This window comes from Periophthalmus magnuspinnatus, chromosome 10, assembly GCF_009829125.3.
Source record: "Periophthalmus magnuspinnatus isolate fPerMag1 chromosome 10, fPerMag1.2.pri, whole genome shotgun sequence".
Classification (NCBI taxonomy): domain Eukaryota; kingdom Metazoa; phylum Chordata; class Actinopteri; order Gobiiformes; family Gobiidae; genus Periophthalmus; species Periophthalmus magnuspinnatus.
The window spans coordinates 30,435,766-30,457,659 of record NC_047135.1 but is presented as its reverse complement, the minus strand read 5'-3'; the positions used below and the strand labels follow the sequence as shown (position 1 = coordinate 30,457,659).

At 40.3% G+C, this 21,894-nt stretch overlaps 1 protein-coding gene across 1 annotated transcript; it reads right to left on the bottom strand.

Annotated features, from left to right (window-relative positions):
* Positions 1 to 205: 205 nt before the first annotated feature.
* On the bottom strand, positions 206 to 3,403 carry nkx1.2lb (NK1 transcription factor related 2-like,b). The gene is made up of 3 exons (XM_033974635.1): positions 3,119 to 3,403; positions 1,976 to 2,198; positions 206 to 945 (listed from the first exon to the last, which is right to left on the bottom strand). Exons 1-3 carry the CDS (start codon positions 3,401 to 3,403, stop codon positions 206 to 208), a joined length of 1,248 nt encoding a protein of 415 aa, XP_033830526.1.
* Between the last annotated feature and the right edge of the window lie 18,491 nt (positions 3,404 to 21,894).

Here is a 21,894-nt window from a genome sequence, read left to right as displayed (position 1 = left end):
ATTCCTGAAGTCATAAATAATCATTTAATATTCAATATTCTGACTTTTCAAAGAAAAAAACAACAAACTTTTTTATTCAAAAGAGCATTCATAATGAGCTAGAGCAGCTATGTACAGGTTCTGGGAAATATCCACATTCTATCAAAATAATCCTTGAAATGAGAGCCTTGAAACAGTAAAAAGGAGTCTGTGTGGGTGCTGGTGCCTACAGGTGTGTGCTGTAGAAGGCCGGCGTTGCGTAGCTCTGCGTCCCCAGCATGAAGGGGGACAGGACGTGGCTGGCTGTGAGGAAGGGCAGCTGCACCAGGCCTCCTGTGGGGGGATGGTGGTGTCCTCCATAGCCCGTGTGCATGGCCAGGTGTCCGCTGACTGGAGGAGAGGGGCTGAGAGGGCTCAGGCTGCCCAGGCCTCCTGCCCCGGGCCCACTGCCCCCTGAGCCCCCTCCTGCTCCTGTGGGGGCTGATGTGTCTGCCCCTGGGTTCTGCTTCTTCCACTTGGTGCGGCGGTTCTGGAACCATATCTTCACCTGTGTCTCAGTGAGGGAGAGGGACAGGGCCAGGTTGAGGCGCTCACACACAGAGAGGTACCGTGTGGACTTGAACTTGTTCTCCAGAGCCACCAGTTGCTCATATGTGAAGGCAGTCCGTGCTCTGCGGGGCTTCCCTGACTTGGAGTCTGAGCCTGAGCGCTTCCTCTTGGGCTTGCCCTGTGCGCCCTGGCCCCCATTAGTTTGGCCGTTGGACATAGGTCCTGTGGAGCCTCCTCCTGGACTCTTATCTCTGGATGGCTCTTGGTGGTTGTGAGAGCTTAGCTCATGCTCTCCATTGGAGGCCAGGGCAGAGCTGCTCTCTTCACTGCTGTATGCCCCATCAGCAGCCTCCGAGTCTGGGGTTCCGGATCGCAAATAGTCCTCCTCCTCCGGACTGCGGTACACAAAGCTGTCCTCTGGAGATTCACACAAACACTTTATTAATATCTCAGTCTAGTGGATCAGTCTAGTGTCCAAGGCAAATACATTTACAGCTTCAGACCACAGTCCAAAGGGCTTAATAATAATGCCTCAATGCCACAAACATTTAAACAAACATTTTTTAAAGTATATAATTTTTTACAAAATAAAATATATTTTTTGTGAACTAACTATTCTGAAATACAAAAAAACAATACCTAAAATATCAGTTAAATGATTATAAATGTGCAGACAGTCCAGTCCTAATTTAAGTTTTAAAAAATCATCACCACCATTTAATTGTTGTTGAGGTTAATATTATAAACATGACACTGAATTTATTACTTCAAACAATTTAGCTTTAATTTTCTAATGTTCAATTTTTGTGTCAATAAAATCTAGGCCAAACAATAACCTCATTTTTTAAATTCTATGGGTCAAACGATTTAAAGTAAAACTCTACAGAATAAATATCATAAATTATTATTTATTTTATTATTCATTTATTTATTATTATTATTATTTTAGTTTTTTTGGTGAACTACCACAAAGTTTAAAGGTTTCCGTTTAAAATCTGTGAGCCACTGAAATGACAGATTTACGCAGCCCACGGACACTGGGCCCACGCTGTGCCTTAACACGCGCGTAACACGCGTAAAGGTGCGTCTAAAACAACGACCTGTTGGTCTATTATTGTTAGATTTTGTAGACTGTATGACCAATATCGTGCTTTTAATCATGCCCTTGAATTGAAAAGGGAAATTAGGCAGAAGAAAGGATCAAACATGTGAAATATGTTACGGCAGGCGACATTTTCCTCAATGTTTTCGCCTCAGTGGTCTAAAGAAAAACGTAAAACAAACCAGAGCTCTACAAAACCCAACTCAGTCAAGTTAATACCGACGTAGACAATTTATTAAGGCATTTAATATGGTGGCACACAATGTTTAGTTGTGTGTGTAAGAGTTCCCCGTAAGGTGGTGGTGATTTTTATTCATTTATTTATTTATTTTTGGCACTTACTGCTGCTGTGGTAGTCGTCCGCGCCATAGCAGCTTTTGGCTGGCTCCAGGCCGGGCTCGAGGCCAGGTTCGCGCTCCACGGTGCGTCGCTTTTCTGCGCTGAACGCGCTCAGCTCGCGCTCGGGCCGCTCGTGCGCGTGCTGGGATAACCGGCGGCTGCTCGTGAACTTGTTGGGGTCCAGGATGTCCAGCACCGAAAACGAGGTGGTGCGATGCGTCGTGGGCCCCTGGACACACGCAAAGAGACATTAGCGCACTTTTTCTATTTGTTTTTCCTGTTTTAGTGGGTTCATTTCAGATAATCTGAATCAATACATTTTATTGAAAAAACAAAAACAAGGCCATCAGATTAAATTAATACATTCAATAGCCTATTTTTGTCATCAAAACGCTTTTATAGATTATTATTGGTGTTTATTATTATTATTATTATTATTATTATTATTATTATTATTATTATTATTATTATTATTATTATTATTATTATTATTATTATTATATAATGAGCCAAAACCTGTTTATTTAATAACAGTCTACGTGTTAAATTGGGGTTGATTATTATAGTCTATATGAAAATCGAACTTTATTACTAGAGTATGTTGCCAGTGAAGCTCGTGAGCTGTTAACACTTGATGATACCAGTCAAACTGCTTTCTACAGACTGGATTGTTCGCATGCACCATCATGTTAGAATATCATTCAGCCTCATACGTTTCCAGATAAAAGAAATAAAACTAGACTTTGCAAGACTTCTATCAAACGTTTCAGAGATGTAGCCTATAGGCCTGTATACACTGTCCATAAGATAGCCTTTTTATTTAGATTACAAGGTCTTTATTAAACAACAGGGTAAAAAACACAAAAATCTCAAATTAAAATAGTTTCTCAGACCAAATATTTTACGCCTGCCTCCATAAGCTTTTGTTTATGCGGCTCATACACGTTTTATTATTTTTATTTTATTGTTATTATTAGGAATAATTTTGTCGTGTAAAATAGCATGAATGTGCCTAATTTATAATAACAAAATTGTCCTAATAATAAAGTAAAGGATGTGTTGAAAGTGCACGCGCTTATGTCGAATAGAGAAGGGGCTTGTACTGCACAAGTGTAGGCCTAACTGTCAACTTTTCTCTGTGGACCCTACCTGCTGTGGCGGGGCGAGTGCTGGGCTCGTGGGGTCTGAGTGGTTGTCCACAGCCTGAGCGTCTCTTCCGTTGGACACCCCGTTGGAGACGTGCCGCTTCTCCGCCTCTGCGCCTGCATCCACAACGTCTGCACCGTCCGGAACCACCACGGTCTGGAGCCCGTCTCCTGTTGACGGTACCGCTCTGTCACGACTCACCCCGGCCACTTGCGCCACTCTGTCCCGGTTTGCACCGGGTTGGACTCCGTCCACCACGGGCCCTGGCGCAGCTCTGTCCCGGTTCATAGCGTCACTGTGATTGTCCCATATATTTACGATCCAAACTGAAAACCACTCGATGAAAATGAAAAAGAACCAGGTTTATGTGTTTAGAAAGAGAGTTTAGAACCCATGTCAAAAAGCGTGTGATCCTGTCCCATCAGAGCACTATTTGAGGTGATGCTGCCTGCGCACTAAACTTTCCCATGCAGTCAGTCAGACTGGACACTATCTGCGATGCTCACGGTCCATCCAAACTCAGGCTTCTGTGCGCGCCTTCATCCCCAAAGTGCTGCGCACCTGCAGAGGCTGCTCTGTCCCGTGCGAGTGCTCAGACACAAATGGTTATAATAAACACGACTCTCCCCGCCTCCAGCCTCGTGCGCTCTGTGTGGATCGGGTTGGCGCGCTCTCTGCTTGTCCGACAGGAGTTGTAGGCGGGACGCTGTGGACCCCATTCTGATGGTTAGAGGCAGCGCGCTCTCACGCCTGCACGAGTCTCTCTCTCTCTCTCTCTCTCTCTCTCTCTCTCTCTCTCTCTCTCTCTCTCTCTCTCTCTCTCTCTCTCTCTCTCTCTCGCTCTCTCTCGCTCTCTTTCTTTCTCTTTCTCTCTCTCAGCTGCTTCGTTCATAGACGCGTAAACCGTCTCCCTCCCTCTCCTCATCAGCTACACCTTTTTTGGATTTTGGCCGGCCCCTTGGGGGCCTTCTGTGTATGTGGGTTCCTCTTTATTTATGCATTCCTATTCAACCCAACGGCTTGTAATTGGGTACAAATTAATCCCACTTCCACTAATAGTCTATTATCTCGGGACAGAGAGAGACAGAGCGCAGGAAGCCTCCTCTGCTACAGGCCACCCTGCGCTCCTTATGGGCCTAAAACCTGCCTCGTGGAGTCTTCTGCTGTTACAGTGTTGTGTCCGTGTGTTACAAGGTTAACTACTGTGTGTAATTGATGTGTAGCAGAAGCGTCGTGGCTCGCTGTACCAGGCCATCTTCATGAACGCAACTCTTATCTTTAATGCAGATTCCAGGGCAGGGCCGCCTCCTCCTCAAAACTCAATTACGGCCAGAATAAAGTCGGTAATGTCCCCGCTGCGGTGAAATATTGATTCCTAATCCGTGGCAGTCATTACTATGCCAGAAAATAATAGACCACAGAATTGGATTTTGATTTAACACACGACGTGTTTATTCTAATGCTCGGGACTTAATATTCCGTTGACTCGCGTTTTAAGCTGCGGACCAGAGGGGACTGGAGATGGAGCCCGTGACGCCACACTATTATATTGTTGTGGAAGAAATTAAAAAAGAGGCGAGGCACGGGACATCCTTCCTGTCCTCCTCCAAGCCCGCGCGCACAAGGTCAGCTCCATGTAATTGGCTTGCTCAATGATCCTTAAGAGCAAGAAATTAAAAGTTGAGCAAAATAATGACTGAAACAATGAGACATGATTAGCCAATCAGAGAGCCCCGCCATTACAAGGCCTTTGATCTACTTCTGCCTTTAAAAGGGACTCTGGCTTTATGGCTGTATTTTAAATGAGGCCATATATTCACTTTATTAAACATCACAGCAGCATTCACCTCTGGAAATATTAGTATTAGACCTGTTAAAGGAGATAGAGATCTGCTACGGCATCAAAGAAAGTGACCGTAAAACAATGAAAACCTTTAAGAAGGTATTTTCCTTAAAATATTTGGGGTACATTAAGTTAGCTAAAGCCACATAATAAATACGACATTAATAAGCAAATTGATTTAATTCATTTTCAGACCTCTACTTTCTTATTTGTCTGTTGGACACTTGTGATCTGACTGCAGCCCTCTCAGTGGAGCGTGGTCTCTCTCTCCTGTGTGTGAGAGCAGAGAGCTCTGTGTGTCTTGTGTCTATTCTAATGAAGGTTAATGAGCTCTGCTCAGCCTCCTCTTTATTAAATTAATGTGACTGAGTAATGAATCATAATTACTATAATTAGCAGCTGAGCTGCTGATCTCACAGTGGCTGCTCAGAGGAAGTGATGACACAGACACTCACCTCCTGCTCAGCTCTGGCTGTGTCTGTGTTTAGACATGAAAGCTACAATAACACATTTATTATAAGACCCTGTACAAGCCTGTTCAAACCTATGGCCCATGTGATGGCAGTTTTTCATTAGGATGAATTACCAAAAATACATACATTAGGCTAATATAAACTATATCAGAAATTAAAATGTGTGTTAACATGGTCTATTTTATTTGTGTTGTACATTCCTCCTTGTATGGAGTTTAATTTCAGTATTTTAGTCTTTTTGTTCCTTCCTGCAGTTGTAGCCCTTCCTCCACCTCCTCCACACTCCCACAGCACACACATCCCCACATGGAGATAGCATCTGACCTGAAGAATTAATTAAATATGATAGCTGATTAAAAATAGCATAACTAATAGTGTAATATCTCAAGCTGTCGTCTTTAATAGTCAACATTGTGTGTGTGCGTCTTATCTGCCGCAGACAGACGCTCTCACTATTGATTCCTGTTCATTGCAGTTGTCAGGCCGGGCTCTCGGCTCATCTGGAATCATTAAACTCCACTGTCGCCACATCTCCGTCTCACTCTGTCTTCTCTGGACTGTCTGTGCGTCAGTCCATCCCACTGTCCCTGCTCATTCACACTCTAATACATTTGTCAAACACGTTTAGCCCAAACCAAATGTATGAAAATGCTCATTTATAATTTACTTTCAGGATTAAAGTAGTTGAGCAAATACTAGACTATTCTGTTATGTTATGCTTTGTTTTGTTCTGTTTTATTTTGTTTGTAATTTCTCAATATTAAAATTACATTGTATTCAAATTGATTTTGTTTTCATTCAATCTCAGTTTGTAAAAGTCACAGTTGGAGGCATGACTAAGCCCTTTATGCCTGAGGATTGACGGACAGGTGACTTCACCCCAGCCTCAGCACCTGATTGGAGGTCATTATGGCAGTCTCTGTGGTAACCCTGGGTCAAAGTGCGCCGACGGGGCCTGATGACTTTTTATTGGTGGAAGTCACAGCTCACTGATCAGTGTGTGTGTTCTCCAGGCTTCAGCACAGCAGTAAACAGTTAGTGAGGCACATAGTTTGTCACATAGAAACTAGAGGAACAGTCCTTAGGCAATGGCACAGCCGAGAGGGAATACTGTGTTTAAGATTCTTATTAATTGATTACTAATATTAATATCTGTGTGATCAATTAAAATTTTGATTGTTCACTACATAGATTTCTTTAAACTGCTGACAATAATGCGACATTTACCAATAATGGGCATATATCAATATTTATGAGCTCCAATCCTCCAGGTAAAATAGATAATTATTGCAGCCAATCAGTGAAAGCTTAAGATTTAATGCCTCTTCATTGTTTACTAATTGATTTATCAGTTAATCTTTTGTGTTCTGGTACATTAAATCAAACGGTAAAGTTATAATATTTGAAACGTTTAAAAATGAAAATAGAAAGTAGAGAATACTGGGAATTTCCAGCGACACATCTCAAGTTGAAACTGTGACAAACACTTCAAGGTTGAATAAATTGGCCATGAATTATTTGAGACAGAATTTTACAGTGACAGTAACAATATTCAGTTCTGTATTAAATCCAAGAGGCTTCAGGACATGGATAATTGCAAGTCTGAATTACACATTTAAAAACATTACCATCTTAAGCTCACACGGACTGCACCAGAACAACATACAACGTCATCAACAACTGCCCACTTTAAAATGTGAACCCATTCCGTGTCCGTGTGCCTCTTCAGGGGCTAAAACGGTTAAACACAACAGCTCATTCTCCAGTATCACCACACAATAGCCATGATATCTCCTGCTCACAGCCCCCAATGGGAACAAGTGTGCGTGAGGGTGTCAGTGATTGGTTTCTGTTTTATGGACTGGCCGGCAGAGTGCTAGTAATCCGTAGAAATAAATCTGCTTTATTTGACCTTAGTGTTAACTCCAATAAAATACACTTTACTGCTGGCCAGCCACACACACACACATACAAAGGCCTGCATCATCGCACACATAGCGCTGGTGTATCAGGTCATTGCTGTTGCCACTTGACAGCATTTATAAGGACACCGAGCCAAACATTCTCTGCACCACTTTACCCTGAGGACCCCCTGTCCTTTAGCTGAGTGACAATGCAGACGACTTATTTGAATATAATGCTTTTAGAGGTCTGTACACTCACTTTTATTTTATATTCAAAAAAATTATATTAACATTGAACATGAAAATTGCATCCCACTACATTCAATTTTAAGTGCAAAAATATAGTTAATTTGTGCCATATTTACATAGCTGCAACTCCATTTGCTCTTCACTCTTTTGTTTTGTAACAATATTGAATGTGAACTAACAAGAAACCTCAAAATAACCTGATATTTTTGTATATGAGGATAGACTTCCATCTTTAAATGTGAGACATACATGGAAGGAAACCTAACTTGTGCCATAGCATCAGCAGAGGCAAATTTTGTCATTCACCAAAAACTTTCCAAATTCCTCAGATGGAGATTTCACACCATCATCATCATCATCGAGAATCTTGTTCTTGTCACTTCTAATTTCACTGAAGAAAGACTTCCTCTGCTCATAATTAGAACAAGATGTTCCACTCTGAGGAGCAGCGGGATAATTAAGTCACATTCTCAGACAATTATCACAACACAAGAGCCGATGCAGGACACTTTATGGACCTTAGTTCCCTAAAGCAGCAATACATAGTATTGAATAATAATTTTAGTGAATTCATATCATTTGTGTGGCTTTAAACCAAAGTTCAATTAGTGTAACATGCATTGAGCTACTGTTTACAGCGGGCGCTGTCCATGGTGCTGAAATCATATGGTGTCCATGGTGCTGAAAACGCATTCTGAATAGCTTCAAGTAAAGTATGTAATGCCTCTATCTGATGTAAATAAGCCGCACAAGCTTGGATTATCTACAGAAATTGGATGTATCCATTTCTCTAAGCCTTTGAATTTAACTGATAGGCATCTGCATTGTTCCAGACTGAACAAGGACTTAAAGAACTCTCACTCAGGGGCAGTTAGTTATGGCTCCACCTCTGCTCCACACTGCCAGATACACAGAGAGTACACATCAAGCCTCAGACCTGTGGGAGATTATATTTAGTCCAGATATTTAGTTTTAATCTTTATTAATCACTTTTAAAATAAAGGTAAATGAGTACACCGTACGTACAAATGATGAGTTCTATTGTATTTATATCATTTAGTTCCTTGTGTTTTTCTTGCTGCAAAGAGTCTGCAGGGTGACAGACATGTGGCCTGTGTTTTACTGTGTGTGTTGGTGGAGGGGGCATGGGGAGGGGTCATAAACAGCAGAGTGGATACATTGTGTTGTGCAGATAAAAGATTCCAGTGGACAGATCAATAGGCCATATCAGCCCGCTGTTAAATTACAGATAACACTATTTGCTTTATTAGCTTTTTTCTGCTGCTGCACACATGCTACATTTCTGCGCCTGGAGCTCTGACAGGATCCTGACATATGTGTTTGCGTGTGCATATGCTCATCCCCATAAAGACACAACGACACAAGGCTGGTGATTTTCAGCAGCTTGATTCAGAGTCAGGTGTAACCAACTGTGATAGCTGATTTTGAACTACTTTAACTAGCAGTGATATCTAAGAGAAATCTTAAAGTTCAGGTTTTCTGTTTCATGTCATGGGTGGATGATCAACCAAAGTGAACATCTTGATAATGGTATTCAGATGTTCAAAATAATTATGCATCAGGAATTTGTGAAAACTTTTCTGTGCATTGTATGAACGGCAAAATGTATTACAAAGTGGATAAATACAGTTTTATACCCTTGTTTGGAAGATAGATGTTTCCCTTCATTGTATTTTTAATAAGCTCTTTTTGCTGTTATTTTTAATAGTTTAATTCTAAACAATATACTCATGAATTATACTATTTTTGCATATCAAGAACAATTGCGATTATCCATTTCCTACTTCACATGTCTTAAATTTTCTATTGTTATTGCTATTTTTAGCCCTGATTCCCTCTGATACATAAACATTCTGCACAGTCCTCCTGCATTCACTTCACATTCTGTTTGCTCTCTTTGCTCATTCTATCCATCATAGAATTAAACGATGAGCAGTGCAAGCAAAACGCCCAATAAATCCATGTTCATCAGCCAGTGTGCAGCAATTACATCTCCTTTATGGCAGTCTTGTTGCTCGTAGCAGCCACAAACCTTTTGTTAATTGAGATAATCCCATTAACACTAATTAACAATTAGCATAAACATAATTAGTGAATGCTGACATTTGGCGTGGTCCATTGTTGAAGTAATTCCTAGAAATTGCCCTGAGAGAGGTTTTGTCAGCAAGGGATAATGACCACACTTTGTCACATACATCGACACACAAGTAACTGTAGAATGTGTATCTACTCAACAAGTTTTACATAAAAATTATCATTGCAGAATTCATCCACTTCAGCCATATTGTTTTTGTGTCCTTGGACAAGTGGGGGGTGGTGGTGCGTAAAACAACTTTTTTGACTGTCCAAAAAAAAAAAAAAATCACGCTATAAGAAAGATAATAATATAGTAATAATACTTTCATAAATGTATAACCTATACTAGTTTGTTACACCAGTCTCCTTCGTAGCTGCATGTGGTTGTTTTTTTTAGGCCGCATGGATCTTCTGTGTGGGATTAGTTTGTCCGCCCTGCATTTGCTTTGAGGTACTCTGGTTTTCATATTATTAAACAACATGTCAAGTCATATTGGCTCCGGAAGAGAAAATCCTGCCTATTTGTTTAGCTCCCTCCTCATTCTGCAAACGACCTCTCTGGCTCCCATCTACCTGAGCTAAAACATTCACTTAATTCATTTGACAACGGCAAATGGTGCAAATGAAAGTAAACCCTTTTCCTAAACAACCACTTCCAGGGGCTTTAGGCCTCAGGCACACCGCCATCTGAGTGATAGCGACATTTCATCAAGAACCAGCACATTAGGACCAAATAGCCTCCAGCCCTTTTAACTAAACACAACCATTTCAAATATAAGGGCTTAAATAAAGTTAAAGAAGACATATTGTGTTATTTCAGATATTTAGTGGCAAAATAGATTTTATATTTTGTTCTTTGTAAACCACACTATTGATTTAAAGAAGCTTAATAGAAACAGTTTCATGACTTCATGTTGAAAATTGCATAGTCTCTGTCTTTTCATAGTAGCATATTTCATTGTAGCAAGCAGCAGATTTTTCTTTATGTGTTTTTATTCCATGTGACATTTAAATAAATTCTTTCAGTAATTGCAAGTCAGTACTGAGGGTGGAGAGGGTGGTAGGTGAAAGCAAAAATGTTCTAAGCGCTCAAGCAAATACATTTGATTCAACCGAAATACAACTTTATAACTAAATGTTCATACAAGCTAATTTACATAACATGTCCCTTTAAACGTGTAACATTGCCTGCTATATCCTGACTGAGCTTGGCTATCAGGCCACTGACCGTCTCCTATCATCTCCTCTCCTCTCCAGTGGGTAGCAGTCTTTAGAAAATTAACTTTGAGAAGTGTGGGAGAGACATACAATTCATCACATACAACTCTGTCCGTCAGTGCACTATTAGGGCCTGTGTGTGTGCGTGCTGGGCTATGGAGGCACTTACTGTAGCCGGCTGAAGTTGAGTTTGTGTGGTGCCATCCTCCCAGGCTTTGATGAATGTGTCTATTTGCTGGAGTGTTTGGAGCACACCGCCTGTGTGTGATGGATGGATAGAAAGCTGCTGCTAATATGTGGGATGGGTCTAAACACTGCTGAGCTGCTATCACCTACACCCATCCTACTATTAACACATCAGTATACAAACCTGGTGCAAAGGCCACGCCACTGCACTGTGTCACACTGTCTGTGTGATGGTGATGTCGTTTACAGTTCTGGATTGTGGTGGTTGGTGTGGTGTTGGCGCTCCACTACACCTGACAGGTAACGTTGAAAGATGAGTTAAGTGCAGAACAAAGTGTGAAAGTGTGAAAAATATCTGTCAACATATCTGACTTAACATGTTCTCAACTTCACACCATCAAAATATACTACAAAGGCAAGAACTGTTCACCTGACTTGGGCAACATCAAACTATTACTTTCCATTAGTTTCATTAGTAGCATGAAGGTGCTTTACAATGTAAATACATACATACAAAATACTTTTTTATCACTGAACTAAAATATGTCCCCCATCTTTGACCCAAGGATGCAAAGGTGTGGCCTTTGCATCCTTCACTGCTGGGTGCCCCATGCAGCACTAGCCCTTGTCTACATCATGAGCTAGGTTCATATGGTCAGCGGTAACCAGCTGAAGGATTAGGATTGTTAGCATAGTTTGGAAAGCTCCTTCAGCAATCACTACGATTATTCATTTTCATGCAGGAAACCCTTCATCTACCATATGAAAGATACCTTAAATAAGTATGTGTTGTAGTTGCTAAAGAGCATAATACCATTTAAGAATTCATTTGACTTTGCCATGTGGAATGTCTCTATGTCTCGTTGAGCATGTTGTACACTGGACTCTGTCTCCTATTGTGCAGAAGACAGTAGTGTGAGCTGTAGCACACGGGGCTCTGTTGTGTGGATACAAAGGCTTGTGGTGTTTATCTGTGAGTGGATCTACAGGACAGCAAGGACCCTCTGACCTTCTCTCCCCTCCGTCCTCTCTATCCCACCTCCTGGCAGCTCAGCACTCAGCTCACAACAACCTAGCATCTTTAAACCATCACGTTCAAATACAAACCTATGGTAAATACCTCCATTGTTAAGAGTTTTTTGGCTTTGACTGCATGAAAAGCTGAACAGGTGATATGTTGTGGGCTATATGTCTTCATGGTAGTTCAGGCCTGCAGTGTCAGTCTGAGGAGACTATTGATTTTAATTAGTGTCTGCCCACAGGGAGCTGACTGATGATTGAAGAAGAATAGGATGTCCTCAAAACTATGATAAAAATCACCCTCACACACACAGACACACAGACAAGCTAATTATTAGCTTTAATCAGCATTGGGATGGCTGTAGGTTCTGTCCAAGGTGCTTAGAGGTGGAGAGAAGCATGCAAGCACACGGCGGAGACAGGACAAATGAAATCACTATACACATATGTGGTTTGCAGGCTGTACAATGATCAAACTACAGCATTTACTCTCTGGGGCTGGATATTAATCACACAATTCTTTACTGTACATGCAAAAGTCAAACAGTGGTGTTCATTTCCATTTTATGTGTAGATTAGATGTCCCACATCCTCGGCTGGCAACAATGGGGGAGTTAAATGTTAAGAGGAAATAATTAGCAGCTTGGCATAATGCTAAAAAAGGTTTGTTCTTACAAGAATGGCTTTAACTTCTGTTTATATGAGTAGGTGTAATGAGTTGAGAGTATAAGGATATAATCTTGCCAAACAGAATCACTAACACATTTACAGAGAAGGGAAACTATTTCAGGTGAGTGTTTTGGGTGCAACCAACATAGGCTATGTTAAAATTCTATCTCACCAGACATTCAGACCCAGCGAGAGTCCGGCATTTGAAACGTCTCTATTTCAAAAACATTATCCAAATGACTCAAAATTTTCTAACAAGGACCACTCCTGGGTGAATGAGGGATTACACTGACTAGTTACCATGTTTAAAATCCAATACAGTAGTTCAATATTCTCCCTGTTCAGGACTTTGTAGCATTATCACCATAGGCCTGTATGTTGTTTGCCCTTTTTAATTCAATTCTTTTATTGCATAAGAGTCAGTTCCCATCCCCACTTCCTCTATCCAGCCTCCATCCAGAGCAAAATACCAGGGATTTGTTTTACAGTTATTTGTGCCATTAAGTGGTAGGAAGTGTGACCGGTCATAGTATCTGTGCGTAATATTCTCGTCCAATCAGACCAGGGGACACGCCGCTCTGCTGTCGCTACACAATTACTGTCAAATGTCAATTTCATGGTGCCAATATAGGAGAGATTAACAGTGCCTCATACACAGACTGACACCCACAAGCCGACATAAACACACAGAAAGGCAAAATACCAGCAGACAGGCAGACAGGCTGAAGATGGTCCTAGTGTTAACGTATGGCCTGGGGAAGGGTGAGAGTGAAGGTGAATGAATGCTGTCTGCGCTAATGGAAAGCTAGCCAACCTTAACCCTATCATTGGAGATCACCTGAACACACACACACACACCAAGCATGGGCTAAACACGTGTGCTAGCCATAGACTGTAGGGTGTTAGCTTGGTGCTGTTTGACCTGGGTTGGAACAAAACCATCATCCAGTTTGCACTCACACAAGGGATACTTTCAGGCCTCACCATCTAATTATCTGATTATTTCTACAGGAACTTACACTGCAACTTGCTGCTCTGTTATGAAAGAGAATTTGACTTGAATGGTTCAAAATGGGCCCACTGCAAATATTTTAGAAAAAAAAGAAGATCTAAACAATGGTCTAAACTTATTTCTCACTTCCCTAACACATTCTGAGTATCATAACTAGTCACATAATTATTAAAGGTCTTATATTAAACGACATTGACTCTTGTGAGCTTTAAGCCATGTTGGAAAGATGTTTTACCTTTAGTTCAGTGGAGATTGGCAGGTCCAGGGCTGAAATGATCCAAATGATTCTAGTGAAGGTGTATGGAGTTTGAAAACACAGAGGGGCAACTTCCTGTACTTCCACATAACATCACAAGATATTTTATGTTTGAGAAAAGAACTAAAGGCCCTAAATACCAAAATATGCTGGATTTATGTGTCAAACATGTTTTTAATGAGGAAACAATATTATAACAGAGATCAGAAAATAGTGTAATGCGAGCCCTTTCAGTGTTTTTCAATACTTTCAATACTTTCAGAAGCCAGAGCAGAGTTTTGCTATTATGCCACTGTTAACATCCACTAGCATGCTAACTGCACAGATATTTCACAGATTTTTGGCTGATATAACGTTTTATGTAGACAGAACACATTTTGACCCAGAGCTGCTTTTACATATCTGTACTGGGGCAAGAAAAATGTGTGCTCCTTTAAAGGATACTTTCCAATTGCACAGCTGATGACCAGTTGCTAACCCTGAAGGAGTCATCGCCTCAGTATCTTCTGTTTATCTTCAAAAGGACCACAACAATACAAGCAGTCATGTTTCTCACAGCTGACAGCTAGCTCAATGCTCATTCTCCAGGCTCTCTCATGCTCTACCAGGCTTGACTGTGATTCTGAGCAGTGAGTGGAGTGATTGACGGTCCGTGCACTCCCTCAGCGAGTGTGCACATGTGGGCTGGAGCTGTCAGTCCACCTGCCACACGTGCACGGCCCGCATTTACACCTGACTGATGACTCACTACATTATGGACGGCTTCCTACTCAATACAATGCTCCAAACATCCACTGTGCGCTAAAGAGGTGTCAAGGCGGACCGCTCAGAGGCACTGGGGCCCATTCAACCCTTTCAACCACTCTATCAGCCACTGGAGGATCACAGGCCATGTACAACAGCATTGATGTCCTCTGGTTTGGAGAGGGTAGGGATATTTGAATTGGAGGTGTGAAAAGAAAAACAAAAAACAAGGTGTTTGGAAAAAAGTGAAAGAGGATTGTTGGTTAAATCCAAACAAACATATTAAGCAATTCATGATGGATGCCATAAATCTTACACTCTGCTCCAATGTTGACATTGACCTACTGACCCTAGCTACCTCTTGACTTCTGTCTATTGCTCTTGGCCAATCACAGCCAAGTAGAAGCTGATAGAGAGATTGAACTGCTGTGCTAACCCAAAATTGCAAGCTCAGTCCTTCTTATCTTGGTGTATGTAACCAGAGGTATAATACTCCCTACAGTGAACGCATAGTGTGTTGATCATGTAAATCTCAAGGTTCCAGAGAATAAAATAGATAGTAACTAAACTTCTCCTGTAAGAGACAAACCATTCATAAAAATGCACTTTCTCACACCTCCTTCTTCTTACCATTACTGCTATGTGCCATATCTCTCCTCAGGATCATCTCTACAGCAGCCGCAAAATCATCAGCTCATCAGCACTCAAATTATTTTAGATTCTTAGTTCATGTGTTAACATTAAACTCTAGGACCTGTAGTGTTTGAAACAACCGAGAGCAGATGAGAAGGCCTGGTTGGTGTGTAGACAGTGGGCAGAATCAGCTCCACATCTTGTCCACTGACCACAGTCTTAAATCTCCAGCGCAGTGTTCGCAGAGCTGTGCTAACCCGCGACAGGGCCCTCAGTGGCACCACTATCACTCACCTCACATGTACTATGTGTGTGTATGAGTGTGTGGAGACCAGGCTGCAGATAACCCGATGTTATTGATGCTGCAGGACCACAGAGCACTGCTATCTACATGAGCTGCATACACTGCACACACTGCTTGGGTCTCACAGAACCTCTTGTTAACATGTTCTACAACTACTCTTGGGATTTGTGTCCATATAAATTGCAACTTTAATGTGTAACTTATTGGAATATACCTGAATATACTGTGGTCACTTGCTTGCTTGCCTTTTTCCCCATCTACATAATTTTGATATAAAGATAAAGATAAAGATAAAGCCATTGCTAGATGTTTTAGCACAGCTTTCAACCCAGACTACAAAACAAGGAGCATTAAAAGGAAGGGTATGTAGCCTGTTCTTTTACTGTTTTTCTTTTTCTTTCTTTCTTTTTTTTATTTCAATCACAACTGCCTGTAGACAGGCTCAGAATTCACTCAATAAGTTGGAGAGACTGCACTAGCACCATAGACTGTATAAAGAACATCACCCATAGCATTTGGCTCCAGCCAAATGCTATGGGTGATGTCCATTGTCCATTGAGCTAGCAAATATAGCCCATGTTCACAAACAGGACATAAACTAGCACGGCTAGCTATGTTTATATATACAGTCTATGACTTGGGCATGGGATAATATTAAAATTTGGTGGAACAATTATCATGGCCTAAATAATTGCAATGAATGATTATCTCAGAATAATTATTAAAGTTGCTGACAGTTTAATATGAATAATTAATTTAATATTATGAATATGTTCATGTTTAAACAACTGTTATAGTATTGTACTTTGTTATAAGTGAAAACAACAATGCTCCAGAAAAGATCATCAGGATAGTAGATGTATTTTTTTTCCTGCACATTCTGTTGATGTAATGATGATTGACCTTGTTGGCGATTATCATGATTATATAAAGTGTTCCATGAACGATTATTTTCTACTCTTCTTTTCATCGTGATAAATGACATTACTGTCCACCGTCCCATCCCCAGTATGACTAACACTGTAGGTGCTGTGGTTTAAGCAGTGAGGATTCAGAGAGAATCCTTTCAGGTTTATTTCCGTTTGGTTTTATTCATAGAAAGTGGCAACCCAAATAAGAGACTCACATGAGGCTCATTCTGCTTTCTAATTAGATACATATCTTGAGAACTAAAACACCAAATGAAAACATTAAGATGAAATCAGCATTACAATTATTATCAGTAAAAGCGCTGTTTTATTACAAATATCAGGTACTGATATTAAACTCTCCCTTTAATATCAGTACACGGAAAACATGAGGGAGATGAATGTGTTGATAGTAATGTGGCAAAAACAACAAAAGAAAAGACCAACTCCATTTCAAACTTTCTCATCTTCATCCCTCTGTACTGTATTGCGTTAGAACACATCCTCTTCAAGCTCTTCTCACTTTACCATTTACCTAAATCTGGGCTCTCCTTAACCACTCCTTATCAGAAGTGGCGGTCTCTCTCCATCCTAAACGCACCACTCCAGATTTTAATTTTCTTTAGATTGATGTGCTGCTCTCCTCTCTTAATGCTTTCAGCCTTCATCAGACCTCCTGTGATGTCTATCAACGTGCACACCAGCATTACATGTGCATGTGCGTATACAGAATCTCACCTGCTTAAATATCAGCATTTGTCTCTTCTGCACAAACTCGGGAGTCAGCTGGGAGAATGGAATGGGACACTTTCCATAAATTTCCTGTAAATTAGAAAGTGTCACGATGCTCTGCTAAAGTGGGGGAAAAGAAGCCCAGAGATATTTTCATTACACCAGACCAAGAACACAGCTAAGTAAAGGAGATGAAACAGAGCAGTGATCTTCAGAGTAGGAGAAGACTTTTGAAACTCAATGCATAACCTCAGGTGAAGAAGCACTGTATACTGTATCGCTCTGGTGGCTGATGGCTAATTTCTATTTGATTTATTTTTAGGCTCATTTAGTTCTCCACAGTTGTTTTCCTCCAACCCGCGCCTTACAGAACATTAGGCTTTTCCAGTAGACATTAATGTGAAAACCTAGGTCTAACTCTGGTCCAACCACCCAAAGCAGGTCAAAACCAGGACTAAGCCAAAGACCAATGAAGGGCTCTATCACAGTGTCTAAAAGTGTTGCCAGTTCCACAAGGACAAAATTAAAATGTTTGAGAACCACTTGTGGATGATATGTATAGTATATGTTTATCCTATGTGCCTGGATAATTATAGTATCTAAAGAACAGAACTTTTTATTTTTATTTTATGATAAAATAGACTTGAATGATAAATGTTTGGTGTGTCTAAAGGTTCTGTATAATGCTAAACTGACTATTTTATATTTTAATATTATTAAGTTTTTCCCACACAAAAGCATGCAGTACATATTAGGATGTCTCCCTTTCCAGAGTGGTCCCTCGGTGGGGTCATCTTGACACTCCTTGAAGTCTCTAGTTCCAACACCTTCAACAGACTCATTCTGCTAATGCAATTACATGGAAATGTGTTATGACTAATTCAATTATTTAATGTCTGTGTTTCTAATAAAGTGTGTTAGTTAAACACAGTGACCATATAATGTGTCTAACAGGCTTAATTGTGAAAGCTGGTTCAAATGAAACACATAAAATTATAACAATATGGCTTCTTATGTACTGCTATAGAGTACTGCTATAGAATACTGCTATACTGTGGAATTGACTTTGGTTACTTGTAAAAACCTGGGTTGATGTAACATTTTACAACCCAAAGCCTTTTATTCATCTTAATCAAACCCAATCATTATGCAGATTAACCAGCCCTATTATACACTTATTTAAGACTTTTTTTTATTTAAACACGCTCCTTTTGGCCATTATATAACTGCATAATTACATGTAGCAATAATTATTTCTTAAGCGGCACCGGTATGGGCTCCAATGTAGTCGTAATACATTCTAATTAAGTGCGGCTCTGACGAAAAGCAGCAATAAAATTAGCTGGCAATCACTATTAGCAGACTCAATTACTACACATTAGTGCACCAAGGACACACACAAGGGAGCAGTATTGTGTATATATACCCATAGCCTTTTAAAAACCAACCATCCACACACACACACACACACACATTTCAAGACTATAATTATTTTAATAGGATTTTCTCTCTATTCAACCCAAGCCTGTTGCTTTAATAACACCATTACAAGCTGCATATAACCCCAATATATTAGGGGCCGATATGGGAACGCCGGGGCCCCTCTGAGCTGTGTGTGTGTGTGCGTGTTGGGGTTAATAAGCTGCAGTGTGTTTTTCAGAAGAGGCACTTGGCCCCTCCACTCGCTCTCTTTCTCTCCCCCTTTGTCTCTGAGTGTCGCACGCCCGGCCACGTAGCGCTGACACTGGCAGAATAGCCTCCAGAGAATAAAACAGCACTCATTGTTTTCTATTAGCCAACCCGCCGCTTGCTCATTGTACATTGAAATGAAATTGGCTGTTTGGGCGGGTTGTGAATAAATGTATGTCCGAGAAATACACTCTGGCTTTTATCTAAGAGACATATTAGAAGAGGGGTTATGAGTCAGGCCGCTCTTTTCTTCCAGAGTAATGTTTAATTCCCCTAAACATGAGAATTAATTAGCGATATCTGCATCTGAAAGGGAGATGGTGTAGGGTGAACTTGCAGGGCCCTGACACAAACACAGGCTGTGCTCAGTGTTACTGAATCAGCACATAAGAGGGCCAGCAACTTTGAAAAACATTCAAGTAAGGCCGCAGGAAAGTCTTTTTTTTTACCCTAACTTCTTCTCTTGCATGATTTGAAAACTGTGAAACTATTGACTTCAGCAGAATGTATGTGTCTTGCTCAAAGGTACAACTGTAGTGTATCTTAGGAAGCATAAATATTGAATCACATCTTGCACCACTTGCTTTTTCAACTCTTTAAGTTCATGCTGTGACCGACTTGTCCCACAGTGCCTATATTAGTTCGACATGACGCTTTTGTTCATGCAGCTAAAGCTAGTTAGGCACATTGGCAGAACAATGAACGGGTCATTAAAATACATTTTCCACCAGTTATTTGTTAAATTGCAAATGTCACCTGAACGGTAAATGGCTTTTCCACCTTCAAGGCACTCAAAGCACTTTACATCAAGGAATTAATCTATGGGAGCTGGAATCGCACCGACAACCTGTGGGTCAGTGGAACTGATCACTCTCCCGATGATGTCTATGTCAAGAGCAGGATTCAAACTGTCAGCCTTTGGATCAGTGGACAAACACCCAGCAACTGTCACCCTCGTGAATACTAATGTCTTTAATGTCCAACAATTTCAATCAGGACTTTTTTAAAATACATTTTTATGTCTTATCTGAAATGGGGGGCTTCCTATCGTTTGGTCTTTTATGTAAATAGGTAACTTCAGGTTACACCTCATCATAGACTCTACTCTTTCATTTAATCACTTGTTATTCCATATGACACTATGACATTTCCCACTGTGACTCTTTTCCATATTATAAAGACATAATTCTCAGCTCATGATTTTCTGTGATAATACCCGCTCCTGGCTGTCACCCTGAATCACAACTTCGTTTAAAATGGCTGCCCGCTTAGACCCGGTAGATTAAAGGAGACACATTAAAGTGTTAAATTAGGGCAGAAAAATAACAGTTATTCATCGCTGGGTTGTCAGTGTTGATCATCTCCTTTAAGAACAGCTTCATTGTCCTGATTCATTATGTGGCACCAATAACCGCACTATCTCCGCCTCGTCAAAATACATTATCCACCTGGGATGACATTATCACTGTCTATTTCAATGACACGTTGACTGAGAGGCGTGCAGCCAATCCAACGCATGGCTGAGTCCGGAGGAACCAGAGACGGCCAATCAGCTGTGAGGACTGAAGATGTCTCCTCCTCTTAAGTGTTACTCACTGACAAGCTCAGGTTTACTGCTACGACTGTCATAAAATGTGTAGATGGGGTTTGTAAATGATAAAACAATAGGAAACAATGTATGCATATTACTATTTAACATGTGATATTCTGTCTATCGGTAAATCTATTACATTTGATACACTAGAATTCATCTGATTCCTGTCTTAAAATTACAAAAGTTAAGTTAACTCTACGTAAAGTCAGCAATGGTGGAAGAAGTACAGATCCTCAAGCAAAAATATAGTCAAATAAAAGTAAAAATATCACATGAAAAAATCTACTCAAGTAAAAGTATTAAAGTACCAGTTGAAAATTGTACTTAAAGGCTAAAAAGTAAAATTATTTTGCGTGTATTTTGAGGTCTTATAAAGCTTCAAATATAGTGATTTTGACAAAGATTTGTGCTGTATTTTGGTGAGTAGAAACAATTGAATCAGTAATTGTTGTTGTCTTTTGTTTGCTTAAATTATGAATCTGTTCAAAATATACCCCCAGCCTTTTCAGAATGTCTCAAATTGTCATAAAAAATACTTTTACTTTTCAGTCCTGTTTAAAAATGTAGTGGAGTAGAAAGTACAGACACCTGCTCTCAAATTTTGTAAAGTAAAAGTAAAAACTATCCACTTTAAAATTGATTTAAATAAAGTACAGATACTTGAAATTTGTACTTACATATAGTACTTTACTACTTTTACACTGTTACGTTTCACCACTGAAAGTCAATGTCTCTGTATTAACAATTAATAAATCAAATGGACTGACACTGATGGACAGTTAATGACAATCGAAATGAACCTCTACAGCGAGTCTCGATTTACATTTAGTTAAATCAAATGCCCAGCTATGACAAATCCAATTCCTCACAATGATAAGTGACTTTGATTACCTGATTTTAGGTTTTGTTTTTTTTTTTTTTTACTTCAACAGAGAATATAATAAATGTACAGTGCAGGCTTAGTGAGTGTGTAAATGTGAGACTGAAGGATTATCAGCCATTAAAAAGTTTTTGTTTTCTCCACCATGAGACCAAAGATGCAGTGAAGATCATTATCATTATTGCTTGATAAAACAGGTAAAATATTTGGCTTTCTGAGCAGCACCAGATCCAAACCAGGTCTAAAATAGAAGTACACAATTTCTGTATTAGTTCTAAACTCTAACTGGACTAACTCAAAGGAGGACAACAGCGTAGATTAAATTGACAAAATACTGAGAAAATATTCGATCTGCAGAGGAATCCACA

Excerpts from the sequence above, each read along its gene's own strand:
- nkx1.2lb (XM_033974635.1), bottom strand. The coding sequence starts at position 3,403 with ATGAACCGGGACAGAGCTGCGCCAGGGCCCGTGGTGGACGGAGTCCAA. Across the intron at positions 2,199-3,118 it reads CACTCGCCCCGCCACAGCAG|GGGCCCACGACGCATCGCAC; the intron begins GTAGGGTCCACA and ends GCGTGTGTCCAG. Across the intron at positions 946-1,975 it reads CGCGGACGACTACCACAGCA|AGGACAGCTTTGTGTACCGC; the intron begins GCAGTAAGTGCC and ends GTGAATCTCCAG.